Source organism: Chelmon rostratus, chromosome 6, assembly GCF_017976325.1.
Source record: "Chelmon rostratus isolate fCheRos1 chromosome 6, fCheRos1.pri, whole genome shotgun sequence".
Taxonomy (NCBI): Eukaryota; Metazoa; Chordata; class Actinopteri; order Chaetodontiformes; family Chaetodontidae; genus Chelmon; species Chelmon rostratus.
The window spans coordinates 14,863,354-14,888,309 of NC_055663.1; the positions used below are offsets into that span (position 1 = coordinate 14,863,354).

Here is a 24,956-nt window from a genome sequence, read left to right on the forward strand (position 1 = left end):
TGAAATCGTTGCAGTGTTGGTTTGGAGTAGATTTAAGTTGTTCCTGATCACCACTGTCAACTGTCCTGTCCTTACTGTTTTCCACATGTGTCTGAGTTAGTATTTCCAATAAATGTGTCAAATATAAACGCATGTTTTTAAAATTATTTTAAATTTTCAGCCGTCTTTGACTTCTGCAAAAGGCAAGATTCCCACTTCCGGTGAACACCGGAAGTTATATTACAAAATAAGTTGTCCAAGCGGGTCCTTACTGCTGAAATGCATACGGTCATAACCGATTAACTGTAAACAAAAGAAAAATTAACTAGTAATAAACTGCATTATTAGTTGCAGCCGTACTGTCAAACAAATGAAGTTAATTGAAAGTACCTTGATATAAGGATTGCAGTTTCTATACAGCCCAGAAGCACTGTCACATTGGACTCTGGGTAATTATGACAGCATTTCAGTATGAGGCAGAGTGAGTACTTTTAATTCTACGTTTTCCATGTTTTACTTCAACTTCTACTCTACATTTCAAATGCAGGACTTTTGAATGTTTTTAGTGTGGTAATTTTACTTCAGGGATCTGAATACTTTCTCTACCACTGGCCGGGGGGCTATGGTATATCAATTTCTATTTTATTCCTGTCTATTAAAAAAAGAGTGTTTGCATAGCTTTTGTCAAAGATGATGACCAAATAGATCTATCTTAGTTTTGAGTTTATTGTGCAAGACTTACCAGGCAAGCATACACATTCATGGCAATAAAAAGTGTGTCTGCATGCTGCTAGTCAGAAAGCGAAAGCATCTAAGTATGTACATTCAAGTTTTAGACACAAATACAGGAAACTGATAACACAAACAGATTAGAGTACCACTAATTCTCTGACACACTGAGTCAAAACATCAGGACTTGATTGCACAGGCAACATGAGCAGTAGGTTTCATAAACATTGTGTTACAAAAATACTAAAATCTGATTTTAGAACACATTTACACAGTTTATTTTCAGGTGGCACCTACACCAGAAGATGCTTTTTCCAGCATTGAACAGGAACGTGGAGGATGGACAGATCAGTAGCAGGACTATTATTCAGAGCATGAGTGCCAAAGCAACAGAGATGAAGCTTGACAAAAAGTTATGTGAAATTTGACAGCAAGAACTGAAACAACTGATCCAGAGCTGCGAGTGAAGCAAGAGTTGCTTCAAAACAGACAGCTAAAGGTCTGATTCCAAGAAATAGAAGAGCCCCCAAAGGGCCACATTATATGACAAAGACTGCATGTCTGTTTCATTTATACCCATCCAGTATTATACCTATCACCATTTGCCCACTCTCTCCAGATGTAAGGTAATAAAAGACAACCATTATGCCATTTTAAGGTGAAGCGATACAAATCCTAATAGTGACAGTAATATTGTTCTAAAAGGAAAATTACTGCCCTATAAAAATATGTTCATATGCCAGTAACCCTGGCCAGTTTTTAACTAATGCATGTAAAATAAAATAAAAAGACTGGAATCTGTGACATCATGACACTTTCTGAAGAAATCTGATTATCTTTAGGATACTGCCAGTGAGAAATACTGTGACAGTAATTAGGGAGATTAACCATAAACAAAATCAATACAAAATCTAAGTCAGACATTAAAACTGGACACCAATTAACTAAGATTGGTGTAAGATTATCATAACAAAATGGCATCACAGGTTTGTCTGTGTTGTTTGGGTTCTAGCTTCAAAATTTCCATTCTAGCGAGAACTTTCTATTGTGAGGAAGACCACCAGCCTTATTGAAATTTAAACACTTGCCTTGCCTGACAGTTGTAAAATGGCTACTCTGAAATGAACGGATGGAAAATAGCCCAACAATGAGTGAGAATCTGAGTGTGCTGAAATTATTCTATGGTATACAACTGTGTCCCTTTTGGCACGGCCATTTAATGACTCCTCCTGGGAGCTGTAGGTGGACAAATTAGTCATAGCTGCCTCAAGCGTCACTTGTGCCCACGCACAACAGGATGGCCAACATACTGTATCTTTGAGTGACCCCAATATGGACGGCTGTAATACAAAGTCAAAAGTTAGATGCAGAGGGGTCCTTTGGCTGTTGTTTTAAGTCTTGAAACACTCTCAGGTGGCCTTATTCCCAAAGAGCTACATTAGTGTCTCCTGCACAAATGCCCTCTTTAAACAAACAGAGGAACACAGAGAAACATCCTGCACTCCTACATATATTAATACAAACTGCATGTTCTTGAGTGTGAGTACTTGCGCTTCATTACCTGTGTCCAGACCTTTGGATCTTTTATAGACTTTTAAGGCAGACATAAAACTCATATTTGGACGGCTAGACTCAGAGACAGTGTTCACTCAGTTGTGTGTCTCTGTGAGACTCTGTGTTTCACTGTCATGTAGATCTATCTGTTCCACTAGTGCAGGTCTGTCCGATATTTGGGGGAACAGGTTCCTGGTCCGTTTCCCTGACACAGATGACGGCATCGCCACTCACGTTAATAAGACACTGAGCCTGGAAGATGAACAAAGACAGAAGATTCAACTGTTAGAACACGACTGAATGTGAGGTCTGAGGATGCCAAGAGTAGTTCATTGTGCATTGATGTATAGATGGACTGTAACAAATAAAAACTTCAAGCCTGTGTAATAATGACATGCATAACAGTGTGTGTGTGTGAGAGAGAGACAGAGAGAGATACAGATTACCTGGTTCTTGTTTGGGTTTTCCATAAAAACACACTCTTTCATGCTGTAGGACACTACTGCATTGCCACCCAGGGCTGCTACATGGGCTCGAACCATCGAAAACACCTCAGCTATGAATGAATGGAGGAAGCCACTGACTCCGCCTTCCTGCAAAGGACAAACACAGATGTCATGCGTACCGGTATGTCTACACTTTGCATGAGATGATCCTGGGGCCCTGCATGTGCAGTGCGCAATCGTACCTCCCGCAATGATGTTGTCTCTCTGATAAAAAACATGTTGATTATCCCAAGATATTTAATGATGCGTGTCCCAGGGAGGAAAGAGAGCGGCGTCATCTTCACCACGGTGACTGAGCTACCCCCGAAAGAGCGGTTGGAGCGCAGCGAGCGGGAACGTCCCTCAGGCAGCGGACTGGAGCGCTCCAAAGATGAGACTGCAGGTTCAGAGAAAGCACGCAGATGTCCGAAAGAGGGAGACGTGAAAAGAAAACAAAAGGAGGGGAGCGAGAAAAAAGACAAAAGGGAATGGAGATACCAGAAAACACTCAAAAATAGTGGAAAAGTTAAAAGCAGATATGAACTTTAAAGCAGAAAGAAATGTGAATGTGGAATGTGCGTGCAAAAATGCAATCCTGTTAGTGTTTCCACAGCAGGGGTAACACATGTGCACACTTATGTGAGTATGTCAGTGGTCCATGTATGTTAGGTACATGTGTGACTTGACATGCAGTGGTGTGGATGTGTGGTGCCAAGACAATCACGTGGAAAGCGTGCGCTGCCATGCATGTCATGCAGTTGAGGCAAACAGACAAGACAGTTACACAGTGTCTGCAGACAGACAGACAGACCTGGGCACAGCTGTGTATGCTTACATGTGTGAATGCAGTATTTGCAGTACAGTGAAGTACATGAGAGGATATTTAGATCCGTTTGCATTTGTGAAAGAGGTTTGAGAAATGGAGACGGACAGAGACAGCTGTGAGCTGAGCTGGGCACATGTACACGAGCCAGAGTGTGAAAGATGCTCCATTGTCTTACTGCAAATTTACCTGATGTGGCTTACATCCATCAAACCAGGAACCTTCAGAGCCACACATTAGATTGTAGTTCACTTACAGTGCACAGGACTGAAAATCATACCAGATCTTGCAGAAAAGCATTGCCTCCCCTCATCCACCCCACTGTGAACTCTACCACATTCAGATTTACATGTTCAGTATATCCTCAAATCATATTGTGTCTTTTCAGCTTAAGTAGATTCACAAATGCAAAGAAAAATCAAGGGAGTTCTTCCAGAAACTGCCATCAAATTGCTCCAAGTACAAGCACGCTGAATCGAGAAAAAAAAGGGGAAAAAAAGAGCTTCCTGTTAATTTGTCGTCAAGGTTACCATGACTACAGGCATTTCAAAGCCAAGCTGCTGATTGTGGATCCCTCTGAGGGGCGGGGCTTCAACTTTCACACTCTAGCTAAAAAGCTGGTGCTTGATTTACGATGCTCCGCCCCCCAGCAGCATGCATGGAGGGGTGTGTGAGTGTACGCGAACATGTGTGTGTGTGTGTGTGTGTGGATTGCTTGAGAAACTGTGTTTTGTATTTGTGGGTATGATCACCAGAGTGTGCTAGAGATTGTGTCCTCCTACTTGTCTTAACTGATCCTCGTCTTATGGTGTGAGCTTTCAGCCTAAGCAGCTCTAGCCAGGTGCTGCATCTGTCTGCAAAGGAACCGTAATCAACGGAGGCAGCTGGAGAGAACACACACACACACACACACACACACACACACACACACACACACACACACACAGCACAAATACACACACACACACACACACACACACACACACTCACATAAAAACACACAGCCCACACCCGAACATACACAAACGCAACAACAACAACGACGATGACAACAAGAGAAGAAAACAAAACAAAAAAAAAAAAAAAAAAATCAAGACACAAAAAACAAACAAACAGAAAAGAACAAAAGTGATGAGGTTTGGGAGCGGTGCAGGATAACTCTGTCCGAGACAAAAGGATGAAAAGTCAAAACAGGGCAGTGTAGTAGTTTTGGTAGCAGGGAGGTGGGGCAGGGGGAGATGGTTGAGGAGAAGGGGGCTTACCTCTAGATGAGACGTTGGTAGTCTCTGGGACACCTGTCACACACACATAAACAGCAAAGTCTACCTTTGTCCTTGACAGAGAGTCAAAAGAGTTCGGGGACAATCCCTTACCCTTGCCAGAAGGCAAACACAGCAAGTGTTACTTAGCTTTCACCTCCAAATCTAAAATGTTTTCTGCATCATAATGCTCCATCTATAGTCAGTACTTGCTAGGGAACTCTTGTTACTGTGTGCATTTCATGTGAATGGAAAGTAAGCCATGCTGCTTCAGGAGCATGACATCTCATCTAGACAACATCACGCCGCCATCTAAGCTTGCATCAACACAACACACTGAGCTATGACACACCACTGTTTCTTTACCTGCTGAACGAACCACAACCAGCTGATTTTGGCAGAGTTTTGCAGCTGGGGTGAGTAAAGAGACTGTACCTATAGTGTTAGTGGAGGAGATGGGCGATGACTGTTAGTGACACTGGGCAGAGGAGGAGGACCGGGAGCAAACATTAACAAAGGTTAAAGGCTACCTGAGAATTTGGATGATGGCTGAGAGTTGGCGGATGACGAGTCTGTGCACAGCTCCAACGGAAACTGCAGCTGCTCTTCAGTCTCGCTGCATCCTGAAAAGTAAAACACAGAATCAGCAGGGTGTTTTAGCCATATTTCAAACAGAAAGCACAACGGAAGTGATGTTTCTTTAACGGGTTACACTGTTTAGTCAAGGATGCTCTTAAAAGCAGAGTTCTGTTTTCCTACTTCATTACTACAGACACAAACACTTGAAACATAAAAAGGCTTTTGTGTTTTGGCATGCAGTTTCAAAGTTTGGTGAATATTGACATTAGCCTATCTTAGCTCAGTTACTGCATGACTGTGGGATCAATTATCAGCTCCACTCAGAGATACAGCTTTAAAATCTTCCAGATACAGTAGATGGCTTGTCTGATTAAACCTAATCTACTAATTTGACTAATAACAAAGAAAACACATTATATCCATTTTCCAGTTAACTTCCTGCCCACAAGCACCTACAGCGGATGGCTATACTGTATATCGAAAAATACAGTTTCATGCTATACTTACAATGGAAATGTTTCTTAAATAAAGCTGTTAACACTATGCTAATGAGTGCGAAGCATTGAAACATCAGTGTTGTCAGAGATGTGATTCCCTAAATTTGAGCAGAGCTGCAACTGGTGCCTCAGATCCAGAAATAAAGCAAATCTATGGTGAACTGCATGCTTGCATTTTCCCAAAACAATAAATAATCTCCTTTAACCAGACAGACCTTTGGTGATGGGCTTGTCTGCTGGCTTCTCCTGAGTCTGGTCTTTGTCAAACGTCATGGCAACCGCCGTCACCGCAACCTGAGACACAGGCGGACACAGGTACAGTAGTTGATATAAGAATAATTTAAATTTCTCTATTCTGTTCTGTATGCAATTTCACAAATCAGAGATGGCCTGATACTTGAAACTTACCTGTATGAGTTCTTCTTCTGGCACCGCCACGGCGAAGTTGAGGTGACAAAGACAGCAGGGGATCATAGAGCGCAGCTTGAAGTAAAAACTCTGCAACAAACATAATGAATTGACTTTTAAGTCCACATTCAAAAGACAACCACTCCAAACATCAGTGTGACAATGTGTAACAAAGGCCAGGCATGGCACCATGTATGGCATAATTACCAACTGATCAGTAAGGGTTTCTTACCTTCAGCAGATTCTCACACAAATCAGTGAAGATCTTGTTCAAGGCTTGGTTAGTAAGATTGGCATTACTCAACCTAAAGACCCTCACAGATGTAAACATCTGGAAGACAGTAACAGAAACGCACAGCATGAAGAAAAAAAAAAGGGCCTAATTTCCTAAAGTACAGTAATTGGTACTCTGAACAACGACAAATATAATAATAATGCTTTAATAGCAATATATACATGCTGGTGAAGATAACAGCAGGTTAATCTGTGAAAGAAGTAAAAATCTATTATGACGCAAGACCTGAACTCCTGACGTCCAGTTGTAAATCCCAGGCATGATCTCAGTGTTGCAGCTGTAGAAACCTGAGGATAGAAAAGTTGTAATGGAAATAAATGAATAAAGATGCTTATAAGAGCTTCAAGTCAATCAGGAGATTACTGACTGAGCATGTGCAGTGCGCGATGATGCACATTAATGTGAGTGGGACCAAACAAACCTGTAGGGGGAGAGGCATCAGTGAGGAGGGAGTGGATGTCCTCCACAGCATCAGTGTCATCAATCTATGGAAATGATTGCAAATGATTATGCTTGTTCATGGAAATACTTGCATATAAACGTACTTATTTTCACAGATACACACCTCCAGCACGAAGGCATCCTTCTTGCCATGGGAGAGGTCCAGTTCTGACACTTCGTCTGAGCTTTCCGAGTGGGAGCGGAACAGTCTGGATCGTTGCCTCGGCTCAGGAATCGGAGAGCCCACAAGCTCCTCTGTCAGCTCCTGCAAGCAAAAGCGGATACGAGGCCTGAGCAGACGGGATGTCAAAGTACACGCAGGAACACCACCAGATGTGAGATGCAGCACCCATCTGCAACTCCCATCTGTCCAGACTGTATGGCTAGTAGAAAGACTATGTTAATAACGCACCACATGCTCACACAAACTCAAGTAACCAATCAGCTGCACCGTCACACACGCACACACACACGGCTGGTGTTAATTTGAATAAGGATCTGGAAGAGTAAGGGCAAACACACACGCACAGACCCACGCACACACAGGTGAGAGTGTAAATGGGCAGGGCAGATGGTCATACCCCAAATACATTAATACAGATACAAAGAGTCTACAGTGGGTTGCCCTCGAGAGGTGACTCTGGAGGGGGTTACACATCGTCCTGCTCCCAAACGTCCCCAGTTACAGTTGCAGTAAAAGTGGTGTCGTATTGTGATTAATACAGTGAAATATTTGACATGCTTTGCTGTGTCTCACAGCGAAAAGTTGCCGTGCTCAGTACCATGTTTATGCCGCAGAACACCTCAGGGTCCAGGGCAAATAATTTCTTTAATGACCAGAGAGAGACAAGAGGGGTAAGTTTTTTCATAATTCACAAACAACAAACTACATGATTACGTACATGAATTTAACACTGGAACAGAGAGAATTAAAGCCAAAATAATGGAAACAGTTCACTGCAAAATCTGTTTGTGTAAAAGCATCACTACTCTACCACTACTCTCTAACTTGATAGAACACCATATGCGACACAGTGGCACAAATCTTTAAGGGCAATTAACTAGATGTTATTCTGACATCTGACACTAAGGCCCTAAAAACACATTTAAGAATTTAGAATTTGACCAAAGATATAGGTAGATGAGTAGTATTACATGATTCATCAGAGTAAATGCTCAGTTTCCAACACCTGTTAACAAAACAATTTTAAACCTTATGGTTGAAACAGGTTCTCAAAGCTTTCTATTCACATGTCATGGGCTGTGGGCTAATGGGAGTCACAATTTCTCACGTAACACTGTGGCTACTGTAGTGTTGAAATGAAATGCTATAGAAACCTAGCTGGCAGCAACTGTCCATGCATGTGTTGTGTGTCTCACCGGAGGGTTTATTTGATAGAGCTCTTTGTTCTTGGCTATGGTGTCATTGATCCTTTTCTGGATGGTCAGGATGTGGTGCTCATTGCTCAGGTCACCAGGGGTCTTCCCCGCAATCTGGATGCCGCCTGGTGCCGGCAGGGCTGTCAGGTACACTCCTGTAGCAGACTGATCACACACGCGCACACACACTTTAAGGAAAGTCCTGCAGCAAACACATGCATGGCTAATTAAGCTGCTAAACTTAAAAAGTCAACCTACAGCCAGACCCAGGAGCATGTTCTCTCCGACACTGATCTGAATGTGTAAGCCAAACAGCGCGTTCATGCTCCGCAGCTTCAGTTTGTTCATCAGCTGAGTGTGCAGCTCGTATTCCATGAAAGGCAGCAGGTTGGAGATGGCTGTCGCATTCACTTCACCCTGGGCCTTCTTTTTCAGACGACACAGTCTGGAAGTCAATAAACCATGGCATTAACTCACTTTGATCAATGTCTTTTGATGTGAGGCTCCATTTTGCGACGCTTGCCGTTCTGCCTACATGCTGCCACTGGGAAAATGTTTTCAAGTAACACGGGTGTGATTGATGAATTGGAGTGATTTAACAACTTTCCTATGTGCTACATTTCACTGCATTATATCTCACTTGTATTACTGTATAAATTATATTACTGTTACGTGAAATATTTCTGTTGTTATTGGGAGGTTAATATTAGTGCAGAATTTCTTTGATCATCATTTTGGAGCCATTTAACTGTGAGGTGTTTTACCTGGCCTGGATAAGACAACCCTTCCCTGTGACAGCTGCTTCTGGTGGCAGGTCGATTGTTGTGAACAGCACATCAGGAACCTTGAAAAAAACATAAAAATTAGAATTAAGTCATACTTTTTCACCAAAGTGCATTTATGACTGCATAAAACATGTAAACCCCTGCAAACCTTTTGTCGTCTGCAATGGTAACAGTAGGTGAGCTGGGCGGGAAAAGGCATGTTGAGCTCATCGTACGGGATGTGACAGAAGCCACAGCTCGGGGGAGACGGCTCCTCAAACCTGGCGAACAACACACACCATCTGGTAACAGCCTCCATTACTCAATCCAAGCTGTAATGACATAAACTGTACACATTACAATGAATCAGCTTGCTCAGTCTCTGAATCAGAACAACCTGTGGTCGGTGATTCCAATGTCGAGGCAGCCTTCACGCATATACCGAGGGTTCAGGATGGCTGCTGTGCCTGACGCTGACAGGATACACACCTCCTCACTGTGGTGAGTGGAGACAGAAAGATCAATAGAGAAAGAAAGGGAGAAGAATGAGAACAGGGCATGAAACCTCCTGTGTTTAAGACAACTAGCAAACTGGTTTATAACACACTGATTCAACAATAGCCAAAGCAGCCAAAAACTACATACCATATGCTAGTGCTCTCGCTGTACCCCACAACAGCATGGCAACCAAGAGCTTTGGCATGAGATTTGATCTCCTGGCGAATCTCCTCCCACCAGGCATCACGAGTCTCTGGCTCATCTGCAAAACACAAAATTCTGAATCAAACAGCGTTCGCAAAACATTTGGGTTGGTTGTGTTATCAATGAAAACCTCACTCAATGCTTAAGTCTAGCTAATGATGAGTTAACAGTAACTAACAGTTGTCAACATAGATTAAAAAAAAAGACTGATAACTACAAACAGGAAATCTGTATATAATCTGGTTATCTCATCTAACTGCTTTGACTTACCAGAAAACAAACAGACAGCAAACAGAACAGGTTGTATTTTCTGATTATTCATGGGTTATATGGTGTATCAAAGCAAGCCAAAACCAACTATTAGTTTGTGAAACAAAGTGACAGTGAGAATGGTTCCATGAGAGTTTGAGGATGATGATGAAGGCAAAGTCAATGGTTAGGTTAGTCATGTGTGTTCTCAGTGGCACATTATCAAAAAACGTATTGTCTCCCTCTTCTCCATGTCTCCTTTCAGTCAGCCACACTAACAGAAAGGACACAGATGAGAAATACAGACACCAGCCATTTGGTATGGCTTTACTGTGGTGGTCTGACTATGGAAAGAAAATCTTGCTGGCTTACATAAAAGACACTGTGCCCAAGTGTAAAAAGTGTTTCCTACCCTGGTGACAAAGGTAGGAAAAGAAGGATTGAGCCTTCATCATACTTAGGCTAAACCATGGGTGAGTTTCAATAGTCTCATGAGGCTTTACTCCAATACCACATCTGCTTTATCAACACTGTTCAAAAGAGCCAAATCGTTGCAAGTTGTGAGTTTAATCTCAATCATTTGGTAGTTCTGGATCACCGAACAATGAAAGACATGAAGAAAGCGACATTAGAGTATTGAGCCGCACCCCATGACTCCCTGAGAGGGCCACATGCTGACGGAGCCCCAGAAAGAGAGAGAAACTTAGCTGCTAGGTGAGACAAGGGGAGAGGAATGATGAGGGGAAAATAATGGGAGATCAACTGAGGAGATGAAGAATAATGGCTGATGGTCAGGCTTCAGGCCCACAAGGTGGGTTCCTTTAAACCAGAAGCAGCATGTCACACAGGCACAGGCTCACCAACGTGCACGCTCATGATCATGTGCACGCTACGCTCATGGGCAGAGAAGGGCCATATTCATTCACCAGAGTCCATCAAATCCAGTTGACTTTTTCAGTTCAAAAATACTGAGTGATATCATACCTCATACTTTCCCCAAACTGGCATCTTTCCTTCCATCCCTATCATACATCCCAAATCCTTTTTTTTTAATTTTCCTCAACTGCCACCCATCCAATCAACCTGCCTTCCATGCATCCATCCATCCCTCCTCCTCCTCTCTCTCTCTCTCGCTCTCTCTCTCTCAGTATGAATACGGCCCAGTGAGTTAGGGATGCACATGCCCGGTCAGTGGCTCTTTGTCACAGAGTAAACCTCCTAAACCACCTTTGGTCTAGACAGGTTTGACCATGGTGCTGATTCAAGAAGCGTTAGAACAGCGCTGGGACAACATTAGGGAACAGCTGCAGCTCTTGTGAGCGGCAGGATGAGCTGGGTGGCAGGGGGGGAGCCAGGCCAGGCTGGATGGGGTGGGGGTGGGGACACAGCGCATGCTCAACTCAGCTCAGCACACACTCACACAGATTAGAGAGAGGAGAATGGCAGCTCACTGAATTCATCAAATGTCAGCGATATAGTATCCAGCTAATGTTCAAATTGTTTGTTGATATTTAAGCTAGCTGGCCTATGTTGGTAAATGTCAGTGCTGGGTACATGCTAAGAGGTTTAACATCATTGAGCTGCCATCACTCCTTTGGGTGAGAGCAGTAAAAGGGGGGAAATACCTGCAGTGACACTATTCCAGTCTAGCAGTTTGTATGAGCGCGTGTTACCCATGGCTGGGCCAGAACACACCGTTAGTACAGAAAAGAGAGAAAAAGAAAAGAAGAGATAGTCTAACAAACAAGCACAGCACAACAGCAGCACTCCACAGTCACTATGCAAAGACAGACAGCACCCCACAATCACTATGCAAAGACAAACTATGTTCAAGCCTACGAAAACAATCTCGAAAGAAGAAGACTGATGAGGAAAAGAGGAGAATAGAGATGAGCAGAAGCTACAGGCCTAGCCAAAATCTTAAAAAGACTTAAAAATTAAGCTTTGTACATAATACAAAAAAGGAGCATGCAGTAGCAGCCTAACTCCAGTACACTTTCTAAACTTAAAGGTGCCCTGTGGAGTTTTCTTGTAAACAAACAAGTTTACATTTACAACATTTAGAGTTTCTCACCAAAACAAACTGTGTGTATCCTAAAAGTTCCCATGAAGTCAAAATCGACGTTCAAGTGATTTTATCACATCTTGCACTATATGTTACCTATACGCCAGTGTCTGGCCCAACTCTGGCATTTTGTATCATTAATGGCATTTTAGAGTTTGTCATTGCCTGGAAAACAATGACAAAAATGCTGACAACTCATCCCGCACTGGGTGTCACCTCAGTACTGCATTTCCTGTCATCAAACTGGCCTCCCCTGGTCTCAGAGGTTGTGTATGGTCCCGGTCCGCTGACGTCAGAGTTACAAACGCATAAACATAAGGAGGCAAATAGCACTCCACTAGCTATTTCATGGGAACTTTAAATCATTTGTAAAGCCGATGCTTTAATATTTAAAATTGTTGTAAAATACTGCCACCAATTATCAATCTGCGGAATAGCATGATATATATCAGCAGAGTATTGCATCACCTGCATGCTCACACATACATGTGCATCTTTGTGCACAAAACAAAGACATGGGGCAGAACTGGTAAAAACATTACTCCATAGTGCTATGTGTGGTCAAAAACTCCACAGGGTACCTTGGTAGCTGATAATATTCAAGGCATTGCAACAGTGAACAGGGCTCTTTTCAGTATGGTTTCCACCTTACACCTTTACACCTGCAATACTGATCAGTGACAACTACGAGGAAACTATGCTGTTTACACTAGTTTAGAGGAACTCTGTAGGTTTAATCATTGTATGTCTTGACCTTTTTGGGGATTGTTAGTCAAAAATTTTTTTTTTTGGCTTTGTTTCCCCTGTCAACCTATGAAAAGAACCCTGCTGATCCTAACCCAGCCAACATTCATCAGCACTCTCCTCAGCCTAAATTCTTAGACCTCCCTGATTCAATGTATTAAGAGAGAGTATTAAACAAAGCGAGGGCAAAATTACTGGACTCAAATAGTCCAACGGCTTCATCTTGCAGGTGCTAGCCTAATGAGCAAAGTGTCATCAATGCAAATCTCATTTAACAGGTCGACATAAATACATAAGGATTTCACAGAGATAAGAAGCATATTTGATAACTCAAAGCACTAGAGCATATATAAGACACCACAGTACCTAAACACAGCGCCACCTGCAGCCAACATCACCACACAACAGAAGCAACAGGCAACAGACTGGAGCCATGCACCAATATTGCACCTCACCTCCAGGGGACAGCACACAACAACATTGCAACCACAGCATATACACAGGCATATACACAGGCATACATACGCGCACACACGCGCGCACACACGCACGCACGCGCGCACACACGCACGCGCGCACACACACACTATACATTACAAAAAGGCAGTCAGTCAGTCAAACCACGAGGTGAAAGTTGCCCCTATTCATAAGACGTTTTAACACAGGTGATGATAGCCTATCCAAACTTTATTGCCATCATATTGCTACCAAGCCACAGGCTGTAAGTGTGACCAGGAACAGCTTTCACCTGCTTTAGGACTCGTACATACAGTAACTGAAATCTTTCAACATGATTTCTCTGAACAATCAAACAGATTGAGACTTAGACCATACACAGGAAAACTTTTCAACACAAGAAGATAGTGGACAGCACCAACTAACGGCCAGTTGCATACAAGGCCAGACACTCACACGATACTGGAGGTCAATGGAGGAGCTCACTCATATCTCATATATGATTACATATTCACAGTACAATGGATGGGCTACATTGGGACATCATGTGTTTGAGTGCGATGAACTCACCAGGGTTGTGTATACGGTCCAGCAGTTTGACAGAGCGAGCGCTGACCACTCCGCCGACATGAACCAGAAAACCAGGTGGGAAAGACGTCAAGGTGAAGAAGGGAAACTCCTGCAGGTGGAAAACAGCCCTGTCACTTACAGCAGGGGAAAACACACTCTGGACTTTTCCCCAATGTATTTTTGCTGATAATATTTCCTTGATTGTAATATTTTATCGGAATTGATAATATTTTTCACAACTTAAGGTCTATAATAATATCAGAGTGTCTGAGTTTAAATGTAACTTTGTGTTGAAATTATTATTTTCAGATGCTTGTTTGAAAAATACACAAACTAGATATAAGCACTTTAAAGTTCTGCAACAGAAACCATCAGATCTTTGAACAGGGGCGATGGGCAGAAGAACAAAAATCTTCAACAAATGTTTAAAACTGGAGAGCAAACTTGAAATTTTGTTGCCTCCCTGGGCATATTCCAAGAAACAAATCTTGAGTCCCAAATACTTGGTACTGCAGATTGAGGTGATAGCAGTGTTAGGAAAAGTGCCAACATGCAGCAAGGATTGAGTGTGATGGTGTCTCCCCATGCAAGGCTTTTACTCCCAAGGAGTCCCCACTCGGTCCATTCCAGCCTACACTCGTAGGCACAAACTCAAGAGCATTTCAAATAGATCTGGAAGTGATTGAGCCTAGATATTTTGCATCATTGATTTAGTGATTCATTCAATCCTTTCAAATCTATATAAATGCGTTTAATTAGGTTTGGAGTTGGAAGTGAAGAACAAACACACACACAAACTCACAAGGTCCTGACTGAGGATCAGGACTCTGTTTTACATGCTTCTCTCTGCCCACTAACATGAAAGCTGGTCCTTTGCCTCCAGTCAAATAATGTGATGTGAATCCATGCAGTCACTCACACGAGGAGCTAGGAAATACTTGAACTGCATCTTGGTATTTATTCTGTTAAGTTGAAGTGGTAGCCACCTACAGAAAACCTGAGGGTCACGTTGTGATTTCCAACCATGCAGGGATATGTGATGAGAACTCAGATGAGAATACCGCTACTTTCTTTCTTGTCCAGTACTCCAGGAAGGAAGACAGCTAATAACTTGACAGAGAGCTCCTCCCACTCGGAGCAGGGGGGCAAGAATGAGGTGATGAGGTGAGCGTGCTCATTCCCGTTACTGACACAGGAAAACCAAATCAGACTCGGGAAAAGAAGTCAGAAAGGACAGAGGTGTTGGAGTATCCAGAAGGCACACACACACAGTCACACACCCTTCAAACCTGAAGGGAACACAACTCCTAGCCTCCAGCCCTCCACCTAACATGTCTGTGAATCTATTAGAGTGCAGTGGGCGCCAAGCAAACACACAAAGAGGGTCACGCAAGGACCCACTGCCATGTTGGTCAACCCAGTCTGCCCCTCTGAGATCTACAAACAGCAGAGGAGGGGCGGGTTAGGAGTTGATTTAGACTTTGTGGCGGCCATCAGCTGGTCAGGGTGTTAGGGGAAAGGTGGAGAGAGAGAAAGAGTGCCACACCGATGGGACATACCCTTGCGTTTAACAATAACCCAGAGGAGGACGCTCCCTGAGTAGCACAAGTGGTCAAGAGGACAGAGAAAGTGTACATTACTTGCTCTTAAACAGACCCACTCCCCCATTAAACACTGAACACCTCACCAGTAGAAATTAGTGATCTTTCACAAAAAATACAGCAATTTGAAAAGTGCACACTGAGTTACTGTCTGACGGTATGTCCAGACATCTGACTGCATGTCAAAGCATAAACCTATCAAAATCAAACATGCCACCCCTAGCTTGCTGCTCTGATATGTAGGAAGCAAAACCTTGTTCTATTTTTTTCTTCTGTGTTTCATTGCAGTTTAGCAGCCAGACAAGTCCATGCTGCAACAAAATGTGACGTACGTGTCTGAAATTAACACTGAGCACTTGCATTTTGCAGCGCAGTTGAGTCTCAAACGTCTGAACATAGAATGAGCTGGTCAATACATGTATAAGCATGTGCGAACATTAAGTGTCATCATACCCTCTGCTCGAGAGCCGTCTGCGTCTGCTGTCGGAGCAGGGTCTTCAGAGGCCCTGCCTCCTTCCCTGCGCTGCCCCCGCTGCCCATTCCTGATCACAGAGGAGAGTCTGGCTTCAGTTTCGTCACGTGAAACACACAGGTCAATGGACTAGAAAGCCAGTAAAACTGTTAGTAGATTATTACATTGTAATATTCATGTTATGACTAGTCAAGTGAAAATAACTGCTGGAGCTGCACACAACACCATAAACTGAGAACAGTCAATAAACCTGCTTTACCCTCATCCTAAGACTAGCCTACTTTTTAATATTTTCTCTTATTCAAGCATAAATACCGGGACCTAGAGTAAGGTCTGGGTATGCCTGACAAACACATCAAACCACATGCTGAGGCGGGCGAATCCTGAGTAGAACTCAGGAATATCAGTCAGTAATGTTGTTTCATAGGGCGCTCTGGGCAGTTGCAGCATGCATGTTGAGTTAATGTTTCTGATAACAACAGTCAAGTCAATCTGGGTGTGAAGGGTCCTGCTGTTGAGCCAATATAAGAGAGAGGCGCCAACGCTACAGTGTGGTAAGCTGTTACTTGATGACACACAGTGGTCCTACTATACCGGAGGCTGCCAGCAGCAGGTCCTCAGTGAAGGACACGCTCTTTCTCAGCAAGGCAGAGTCTGAGCGGGTAGTGGAGGGAGGGGGTGGGGTGGTGGCTCTGGGGGCAGAGCCGTGACCACAGCCCACTGAGCCAGAACCAGGAAGGGGCAGAGTGTCTGTGGAGAGGGTGGGGGAGCTGGGGCAGAGGAAGATCCCAGGCCTGCGTCTCACTGGCTGGGGCCCCTCTATCCAGCAGAAAAACAGATAGAGGGTGCACAGAGAAACACAGATATATTGAGAATGGACAGGCAGAGCAATGAGGAGAGTGAGCAGGAGCGCAACAACCGAGGAGGGGGAGAAGAATGTGAAGGGGAGAAAGTGGACACCGGCATAGAGAAAGAATCGCCTGAACAGCCTGATAATCAGACCAATTTTGTTTCACTTCATGTATTCAGCATTATATTGTGTTTAAGATAGCCATTTTAATGTTGATAAGTGTTTTGGTTAGCACTAACCATTCACTCAGCTCTAATCATTCAGTAGTGGGTGACATATCCATTTTCAGCCAGCATGATAGCTGTGGTAGAAGCTGCTAAGAGTAGTTTATTTCATGTTTTTCAGGACATACAGTATGGAGAGATTTTAGAGGTAAGAACTGTTATTTCTGTAAGTTAGCTTACAAAAACCTGTACAACGGCTTCAATCTCATCCTAATTTGTCACTGTTTTCCATGGATGAAGTTGGCAAGCTACAAACCCGATTCCAAAAAAAGTTGTGCAATGTTGTGTAGAACATAAATAAAACGGAATGTGGTAACTTGCTAATCCTTTCAGGCATGAGCTCAACTGAAAACAATACAAAGACTGTTGTCTTATTTATAAGTCATATGTTGTTGTTTTAAGGATATGACTACATGGTCTCAGGAACACTTCATATTGATTGCATTCTGTTTTCATTTACGTTTTACACAGCCACGCAACATTTTTGGAATCAGGGTTTATATGCCTTTAATTTTTGATTGTTTGGCTGTTTCTCCAACTAGTGCAAACAGCCATTAGAGGGCACAAAACCAGTCCTATTTGAATTGCATAACAAATTGGAGGTAAGCTACAGAAAAGGGGTGTGCAAAGAATAAGGTTTGGCGAGTTGACACAAATGAGTAAGAGAATGAATGGCAGAATGCAGCTGCTAAAAGAGGGACAGAATACGAAAAATGAATGAGGGAGAAGAGGGAATACGAAAAAGAAAAGGAGAGGAGTGGGAACAAGGAGGAGGGATGTCAGCTTGGGGGGCTGCTGGTCCCCTCCTGAGGGGTCAGGGGAGCGGCTCTGGTGAGAAGGTTCTTCAGGCTATATATAGTTCACGGGTGAACTGGATTAAAACATGCTGCAGTTGTCCTTGGGGCCTTGAGTTTGACTACACTTACCTTTTCTTCAATGATTAACCATAATGGCTGCTAATGAAGAAGTGACCTTAGATCAACAACAGCCCCTCATGAGACACAGTGCTTCCATTAAAGACCACAACAACAGGGGGACAAGACTAACATAGAGACCTGGTGTGTCTTTCACACTACGAAGCCCATGTTTTATAGATACTGAAGGCTAACAAGAATATCTTTTTTTGATAGTGTGAAAAAAGAAGACACACCAGGCAACTGAGGACAGGGAGAGGATGGGACCTGGCTAAACAAATAGTTACAATACTATGTATAATAAAATAATGTTAAAATCAACCATGATAAAAAAAAAAATAAAAATAAATAAATAAACAAAATTTCAAAAACCACCACCAGAGTAGCACCACAATGAGGTGAAGGAGAAGGGAGGCATGAGAATGGGAAAGGGGGACGGGGCCAAGTGCTCTTACCCGTCTTGGGCGTCAAACTGAGGTCTGTGTCTGATGATGAGGACTGGCGGCTGCATGGCTTGGAGGGAGAGAAGGGGGGAGGAGAGGAGGAGGAGGTGGGGAGGGCTCTGAAAGGGGTTGGCGGGCCGGAGGACGAGAGCAGGTCCTCACCAAATACCGGCCTGCCAGGAGAACATGACACATACACACACCCACGTCAGTCACCACCTCACCCTCTGAGCGTGTGCGCACATATGGGCGTGGGTCAGTGTTGCCATTAAGTGGGAAGGTGACTACTTCAATGTGTGATTTGTTTGCTTTGGGTCAGGTGTGTTTGAGGTGCTACGGATGGCTGGAGAACAAAAAGCAAGCGTGGAAAGCAAAAATTCGAAAAAACACAAAGAAACACACTCACACACACACGCTAAAGAAAGCAATGTGGCAAAACACGGGAAGGTCAGATTCAACAGAGGATGACGAGCTGAAGCATGTGTCCCAGTAGAGTGAAGCAAAGGTCAGGTGACTGTAGAGAGATCACTGGCCTTTCCTCAGGGCTAAAAACACACTGTAAACACATTTGTTGCAAATAGCCAATAAAAATGCAGAATGATACAACTGAGATCCCGGCTGCCCATCCTCTATCGTTGAAAAAACACATGACTGACGGAGGGATTTGAGGTTACCAACGTTTGGGTTTTCTCTGACATAAGGTATCTGTCTTCCTTCTATGGCTTGATGCCTCTGTCCACACCATGGCTTCATTGCTACTACATGGTTGTTAATCTACCAGACTCCAGCAAAAAAAATCCACTTTTCTCCTTCCATATAAATATCACCATCTACTTCTTTTTATATTTTAAAATTCTTATCTTTCTTCTGTATCTATTTCCTTCCCTGCCTCTGCGTACCAGTGAAGATGAGGGTGGGAACAGAGACAGAGAAGTTCTGGGACAGTCTCTGGGAGCTGCAGGCCGAATGCACGGGGCTGTTGTGGGTGGAGCGGCATCCGTGGGCAAGGGGGGACCTGGGCCAATCAGCACGCAGACAGAGGATGACAGAGGGCCGATTTGGACACAAGCAGTGAGAAACGTCCGAATCCGAATGTAGCCAGAGCGCCAGAGAGGAAGAAAGAGACGCACACAAGAACCAACAGCACAACATTGCAATAGAGTGAAAAAGGGAGACAAAAGGGAAAAGAAGTTTTTACTTCCTGTCTTTGCCTCAGCAGGAAACTCATGCATAGCTCTCGGCTAAAGATCTCAGTCTCACGCAAACATACGCAGCAGGGATGCAAACACAAAAGAAAAAGATGACAAAGGCCAAAACAGGAGCAAGGAAAAGCTAACCTGTGGAGAAGTTTTAAAAAATGTGCCCCAATGGAAGGTCCCTATTACGACTGAAACAACAACCATCAACACAAAATGAAAGGACAACTAGATTTGATGGTTTTAACTTCTCAAATGTCTTCCTTTTTTCTTTGCTTTATAGTATTTTTATAGTATTGTACGTTTTGGACTCGGGGAAAAGTGAGAGGCATCTGTCACTATTCTTTTATTCACTATTCAATTATTGTTTGATTGTTCACTGAGGTCAGACACCTCATTTGCAAGAGAGACTTGATAAAAAAACAAAATCAAAAAGAATAATACCTAAAAATTGGGGGTTGAAATCATATTATTGCATTGGAGTGTCTCTTTATACCTAACAGTCTTGAATGTGGTCAACAAATAAGAAAAACTATGACAAAAGCAAACTTTTTTTTCTTCATTTTTAGAGACTTGTTTTAATGAATTACCAAAACCAAAATCAATGTTTTGCTACAAAATTTGGGCCAGGGTAGAGGAAATAGGCTGAGAAAAATATGTATAGATGTATTGTATAGAATGTTTAGAAAATATATATTAGGTGCATCATTTCCTGAAAACTGTCTTTGAGTCCCACAGTCACTCTTGCAAATATTCCGATAATCACACATGCAGGTAGAGAATCAAAGTTATCACCACCAGTGTTTACATCCCTGATGCACACAATCTGATACACACCGACACACAGATGCACTGCATGAATGCAAATAAGAGGCACACATGCACTCAACTGTAGTTATGCTTACAGTAACTAGATGAAATCACGTGCTAACTGCCAGTAGCCAGAATGACAACAGGACAAAGTGAAGGAGGACACGGTTAGAGGCTGAGCAGAACACATGTGTGCTAGATACTCACTAAAAGACGCAGCACTAGAACATGCAGAGGCAGAGCAGAAAGCCATGCAAGAGCGGTCTAAAAGAGCAGACAAGGGAGGAGGGGGGTTGAGGATGGCTGTGTGTGTACTGTACATGTGTGTGTCTCAGGATATGTTGTGTGCTGTTAGTTTCATGATGCAATACACGTAACACATTAGACGCACAGACTACAAAGGGGAATCAAAAGATACTGAGACACACACAGGACTGACCGCTAGGCAATAAACAGACATAACAGACAGTACATTTCGTCCACACGCTCTCCCTCTCATGCACACATCGATCATCTTTCCCCATTCTCACAAACTTGATTTGCAGTGAAACTTGCACATAAAAAGAGGCAGGGTCCATGCTTGCGTTGTTAGATCATACTCACTCCTTTCCATCCTTTGAAGGGGAATTGCAGGCATTGGAAGCAGGGGCTGTGTTAGGGTGCACATGTGTGGTGGTATTGGGGGCGCTTCCAGAGCTGAGTTTGTCCAGTGTGCAGGCAGTACCTATGGCCCGGACCACTAGGCCAGACTCTCCCTCCAGATCAAAACACTGCAGGTAGCCCACCACTGCATTCCCACCCATCTCCAGTACCTTAAGGCCTATTTTCCTCTGCAGCTCTCCTAAATAGGGGGTATCACACAAATTAACCACATTTACAAGAGAGTCTGGGAACAGGAAGGCCCAAATTCTCCTTCCTCCACACCAACATGAAAAGAGGATCACTTAGAATTTCCTTACCAGACATAAGAGAGATGAGTCTCTGACGGGCCTCATTCGAGGCGCGAGGAGTTCTAATACGGTCGATCCACTGGTATTCTGGATCTTCATTCACCACAAGTTCCTCCACAAACCCGTGCACCATCGCTGCTCGGTAGCATCGTGGAATGGATGTGGCTACCATACACAAAGGATTTAAGATTCAATGGGAAAAAATAATTTTATCTTCAGCTTGTTCTATTTTCAGCACATATTCTTTATCCCTTGTTTACAAATACTCTGTTGGCACTGACACATCTTAAAATTTTGTTAATGTTGGAAATGTTCTTTGTTGTTGGTGCAGATTAATAAGAGCATCAATGCTGTAACATTGCTAAAACATCAAAATAATGATGTCCTCAAATGAAACATCTTTCATGCATTGCTTCATGGGTAATGTCCACTGCACTGTGAACTGTGTCTTGTATTTTTTAAGTGTAAAACAATTGTGAAGCAAAAGTCAAGTCGGACGTACTGCAGAAGAACTTGACCCCGCAGGAGGACTGTCTGAAGCGGTTCAAATCATTAAAAAGCTCCACTTTGACAAGGACATTGATCTCCCCTCGGATACCTAATAACAAATGATAGTAAGAAATACATAAGGAATATGACACAAGGTGAAAAAATGTGCAACTATCATGGTCAGATGAGTTTATTCTTGTACCGTGGATGGTATCATAGATGGGAAACCAGCCAGAGATGACAGAGGCAGCCTCATTGCACAGCAGTGGGTCAATGTCGATGTACACTTTCCCTATGGCATCATTAGCACTGTATGTGTCGTGGTCCAACACTGTGACCTGCAATGGTTCATCCTGCAAGTCCTCATCATCAACCTGTACAGCAAGAGAAGAGGGAAAGAAGACAAAGGCGAGCAGAGACAAGAGAGGTTAGGAATGCTGCAATTGAATGCAATTCTTCCACAGTGTGTGATACATTGAAATAATAATACCACAGCCTGCCATCATTACAAAGAAGCTCACAAGCATTTTACCTCAAATTTGAACCACTCCGAGTTCCACTGTGGATTGAGGGATTTGGGACAGACGTCGGTTTTGAAAGTTGTGTTTCCAAACTTGACCTGAGAAAGAAAATGTGTAAGACACATTCACATTTTAAATGCATCATTTAGTATTTTGAGTAATGATGATGAACCATGTTGAAACCAAATGTAAGTTTTATGTTGTTACGCATGTGAATGGTTTCATTAAAGACAAATAAGTCTTGAAACTTCTCTCACCTCTACAAAAGCATCAGTAAGGTCACTGGCTCTGTCCATCACAGGCAAGTGGCGCCCTGCCACAATTTTGGCTTTCAGTTTCCCGGGCATGTTGTAATTTTAAGTTGATCTGTGAACCAATAATATCAGTAACAACAAATCTATCAATGGCTTTTCAACTGCTGGAAGATCACCGCTGCTGTCACTAACATTGTAGACTGAAGAGTGGGCCTCATTGGCATATGTTGTTGACACTGGAGAGCCCCATCCTCTATTTACATGCTCTCTGGCTAATATGCTAGCTTCCCTCGGCTAAACGAGAATTGAATGCTTCTATCGCCTCGATTCACAGTTATCTATTCAACTACCGTTTATGAACACGACAGCAACTGTCAGTTAGCTAGACTGCGTTAGCAAAGCGAGGCTAGCAAGAAAAGCCACTTACGTTAACTGCATTGCAGTCACAATCTCCTTAGCTCTGAGTTACCTGATCGGCCATGTTTTTACGATCACACCGCAAAGCCGCCACCCATGTAATAACATTATCTAGCTACCCCGAGTGCAAACAGCATAATGCTTACCAGTGCTATAATATCAAAATACAGCTGTCAAAACGGCAGCAGGCTCGTTTAACTCGGACATTACTGTTGACAGCCCAGCGCTCCTCTGACCTCCGTGTCTCTCCCATAACACGAGACGTCAGTTCCCCGTACAACAGGCAGGAAAGTGTCCTTCAAGTTGGAAATATTCATCAGCTAATATAACGGCTAAAAAGACACAGCAGCACGGCTGATGTTACGACCGACTAATTGAGTCATGACACATGTCGCTGGTTAGCGCGTAAAGCCAACGGTTAGCACGATCGGGACAGCTCGTGATGAATGAGTTTTCAGTGTGTGGTGCCTTCATGTACATATCGGAAGCTCGTCCTTCAGTTTAAAACGTCTAATAACGTTCCGCTGTAAGACAAAACAACCAAATAACCCTTTTAAGAACCAGCTTTACTGGAAACATTAAATAAATATATACACATAACTACATAATAATCACTGAAAATAAATTTTGGTCCGTTTTACTGTTTTTTTTTATGTCGCTACATGTGCAAATAACCAAAAATATTCCGAATCTACCGAAAGGCAGCGTTAGGTTTTAGACATGCGCAATTTAAACAACCGCGGCCCGCTTCATTTCCCAGGTGACTCCGGTCGGAGGAAGCAAGGACTCACCTTTAATTATATAAGCCTCTATGTGATATTATTTACTCTGTTATTGGTCAGTAATGTTACTGTTTACATTTTTCTTTCAATTTTGCTTTTTTTGTATTTATTTGTTTATTCACACTGATGTAAAATGGATATGTGTGTATATTTTCTACATTTTTTCTTAATGTCGACAAATACTAGAATGTTGCTTGGTATATGTTTTTTTTTCAGTGCTTTCTGGGGAGGTGCTGGCTGTCAGGAAATACTGAGCCAAGTGCCAGGTGGATTTGTCTGAATTAAATCACAGAGCCTATAGCTCGTCACCTCTGTCCACTGGGGGTAGTCAGACCATAGGTTGGTATTTTTGCTCTGTATGTATCTATGAAGACAAATGTCTGTGCCAACCCTGGAACTATGGGGAGGGAGTCATCACTCAAGATTAGGTTACACGTGTACGACCCAGGTGTCCTCTTCTCACCTGAAGTTTTTCCTTACATAGCTAGTTAACGTTACTATTCCCTCCTTCATTATAATGCATGAAATAATTATAGAGGGACAGGAAGATGTCAAGGGAGTTGTTGATCCTACAATAGATGCAGTGGAAATGTTTTGTCACATGCTGTCTTGTGCAGCTGGGGAGTATACTGAACCTGCCTCTATAAAAAAAACACATGCTGTTGTTCATGTATGCCCACAAAACATATCATCACTCTCACAGAGATGTCAGAAGAGGGTGACACCATCAAGGTCAACACTTTCCAACCTTTAGAGGATGGTAACAGCCATGCGCCAGGCAGAAGAAAAAGATGAAATTAACATTTAACCAACATTCCCTTTCTGCATCATACTATTTACATACATACAAATTTTCAGCATGCCACAAAGCATGAACACACTATGAGCCAAAAGGTTTTAGCCCCATGCAAATGTTTTCTGTTTTCAGTTCAAACAAGAGAGAGAAGGTTACAAAACTTGCTCATCTTGAAAGTGATGACAGAGCAGACAGTCATAACTTTCCTGCTTTCCTGGTAATCCCACATAAACCTGTAATCGTCCTGTCAGAAATGAG

At 43.0% G+C, this 24,956-nt stretch overlaps 1 protein-coding gene across 7 annotated transcripts; it reads right to left on the reverse strand.

Annotated features, from left to right (window-relative positions):
• Positions 1–692: 692 nt before the first annotated feature.
• c2cd5 (C2 calcium dependent domain containing 5) lies at positions 693–23,578 on the reverse strand. Of its 7 annotated transcripts, none has more exons than XM_041938269.1 (29): positions 23,267–23,578; positions 22,707–22,815; positions 22,461–22,547; positions 22,131–22,302; positions 21,942–22,037; positions 21,449–21,604; positions 21,093–21,330; positions 18,496–18,656; positions 16,034–16,122; positions 13,980–14,088; positions 9,839–9,953; positions 9,591–9,689; positions 9,363–9,474; positions 9,194–9,273; positions 8,688–8,874; positions 8,430–8,594; positions 7,832–7,876; positions 7,174–7,314; positions 7,030–7,093; positions 6,834–6,895; positions 6,546–6,644; positions 6,314–6,403; positions 6,121–6,199; positions 5,360–5,452; positions 4,833–4,865; positions 4,353–4,424; positions 2,951–3,144; positions 2,709–2,855; positions 693–2,514 (listed from the first exon to the last, which is right to left on the reverse strand). In XM_041938269.1, the coding sequence occupies exons 2-29, from the start codon at positions 22,794–22,796 to the stop codon at positions 2,395–2,397; spliced, it is 3,195 nt and encodes a 1,064-aa protein (XP_041794203.1). In that variant the 5' UTR covers positions 22,797–22,815; positions 23,267–23,578; the 3' UTR covers positions 693–2,394. The 7 variants fall into 7 exon arrangements, with proteins under 7 accessions (XP_041794203.1, XP_041794200.1, XP_041794199.1 ...); XM_041938266.1 differs by having other exon boundaries at positions 4,323–4,424; XM_041938265.1 differs by having other exon boundaries at positions 4,353–4,454.
• Between the last annotated feature and the right edge of the window lie 1,378 nt (positions 23,579–24,956).

Excerpts from the sequence above, each read along its gene's own strand:
- c2cd5 (XM_041938264.1), bottom strand. The coding sequence starts at position 22,796 with ATGCCCGGGAAACTGAAAGCCAAAATTGTGGCAGGGCGCCACTTGCCT. Across the intron at positions 9,274-9,362 it reads ACCATTGCAGACGACAAAAG|GTTCCTGATGTGCTGTTCAC; the intron begins GTTTGCAGGGGT and ends GTTTTTTTCAAG. Across the intron at positions 4,455-4,832 it reads TACCAACGTCTCATCTAGAG|CTGCCTCCGTTGATTACGGT; the intron begins GTAAGCCCCCTT and ends TGTTCTCTCCAG.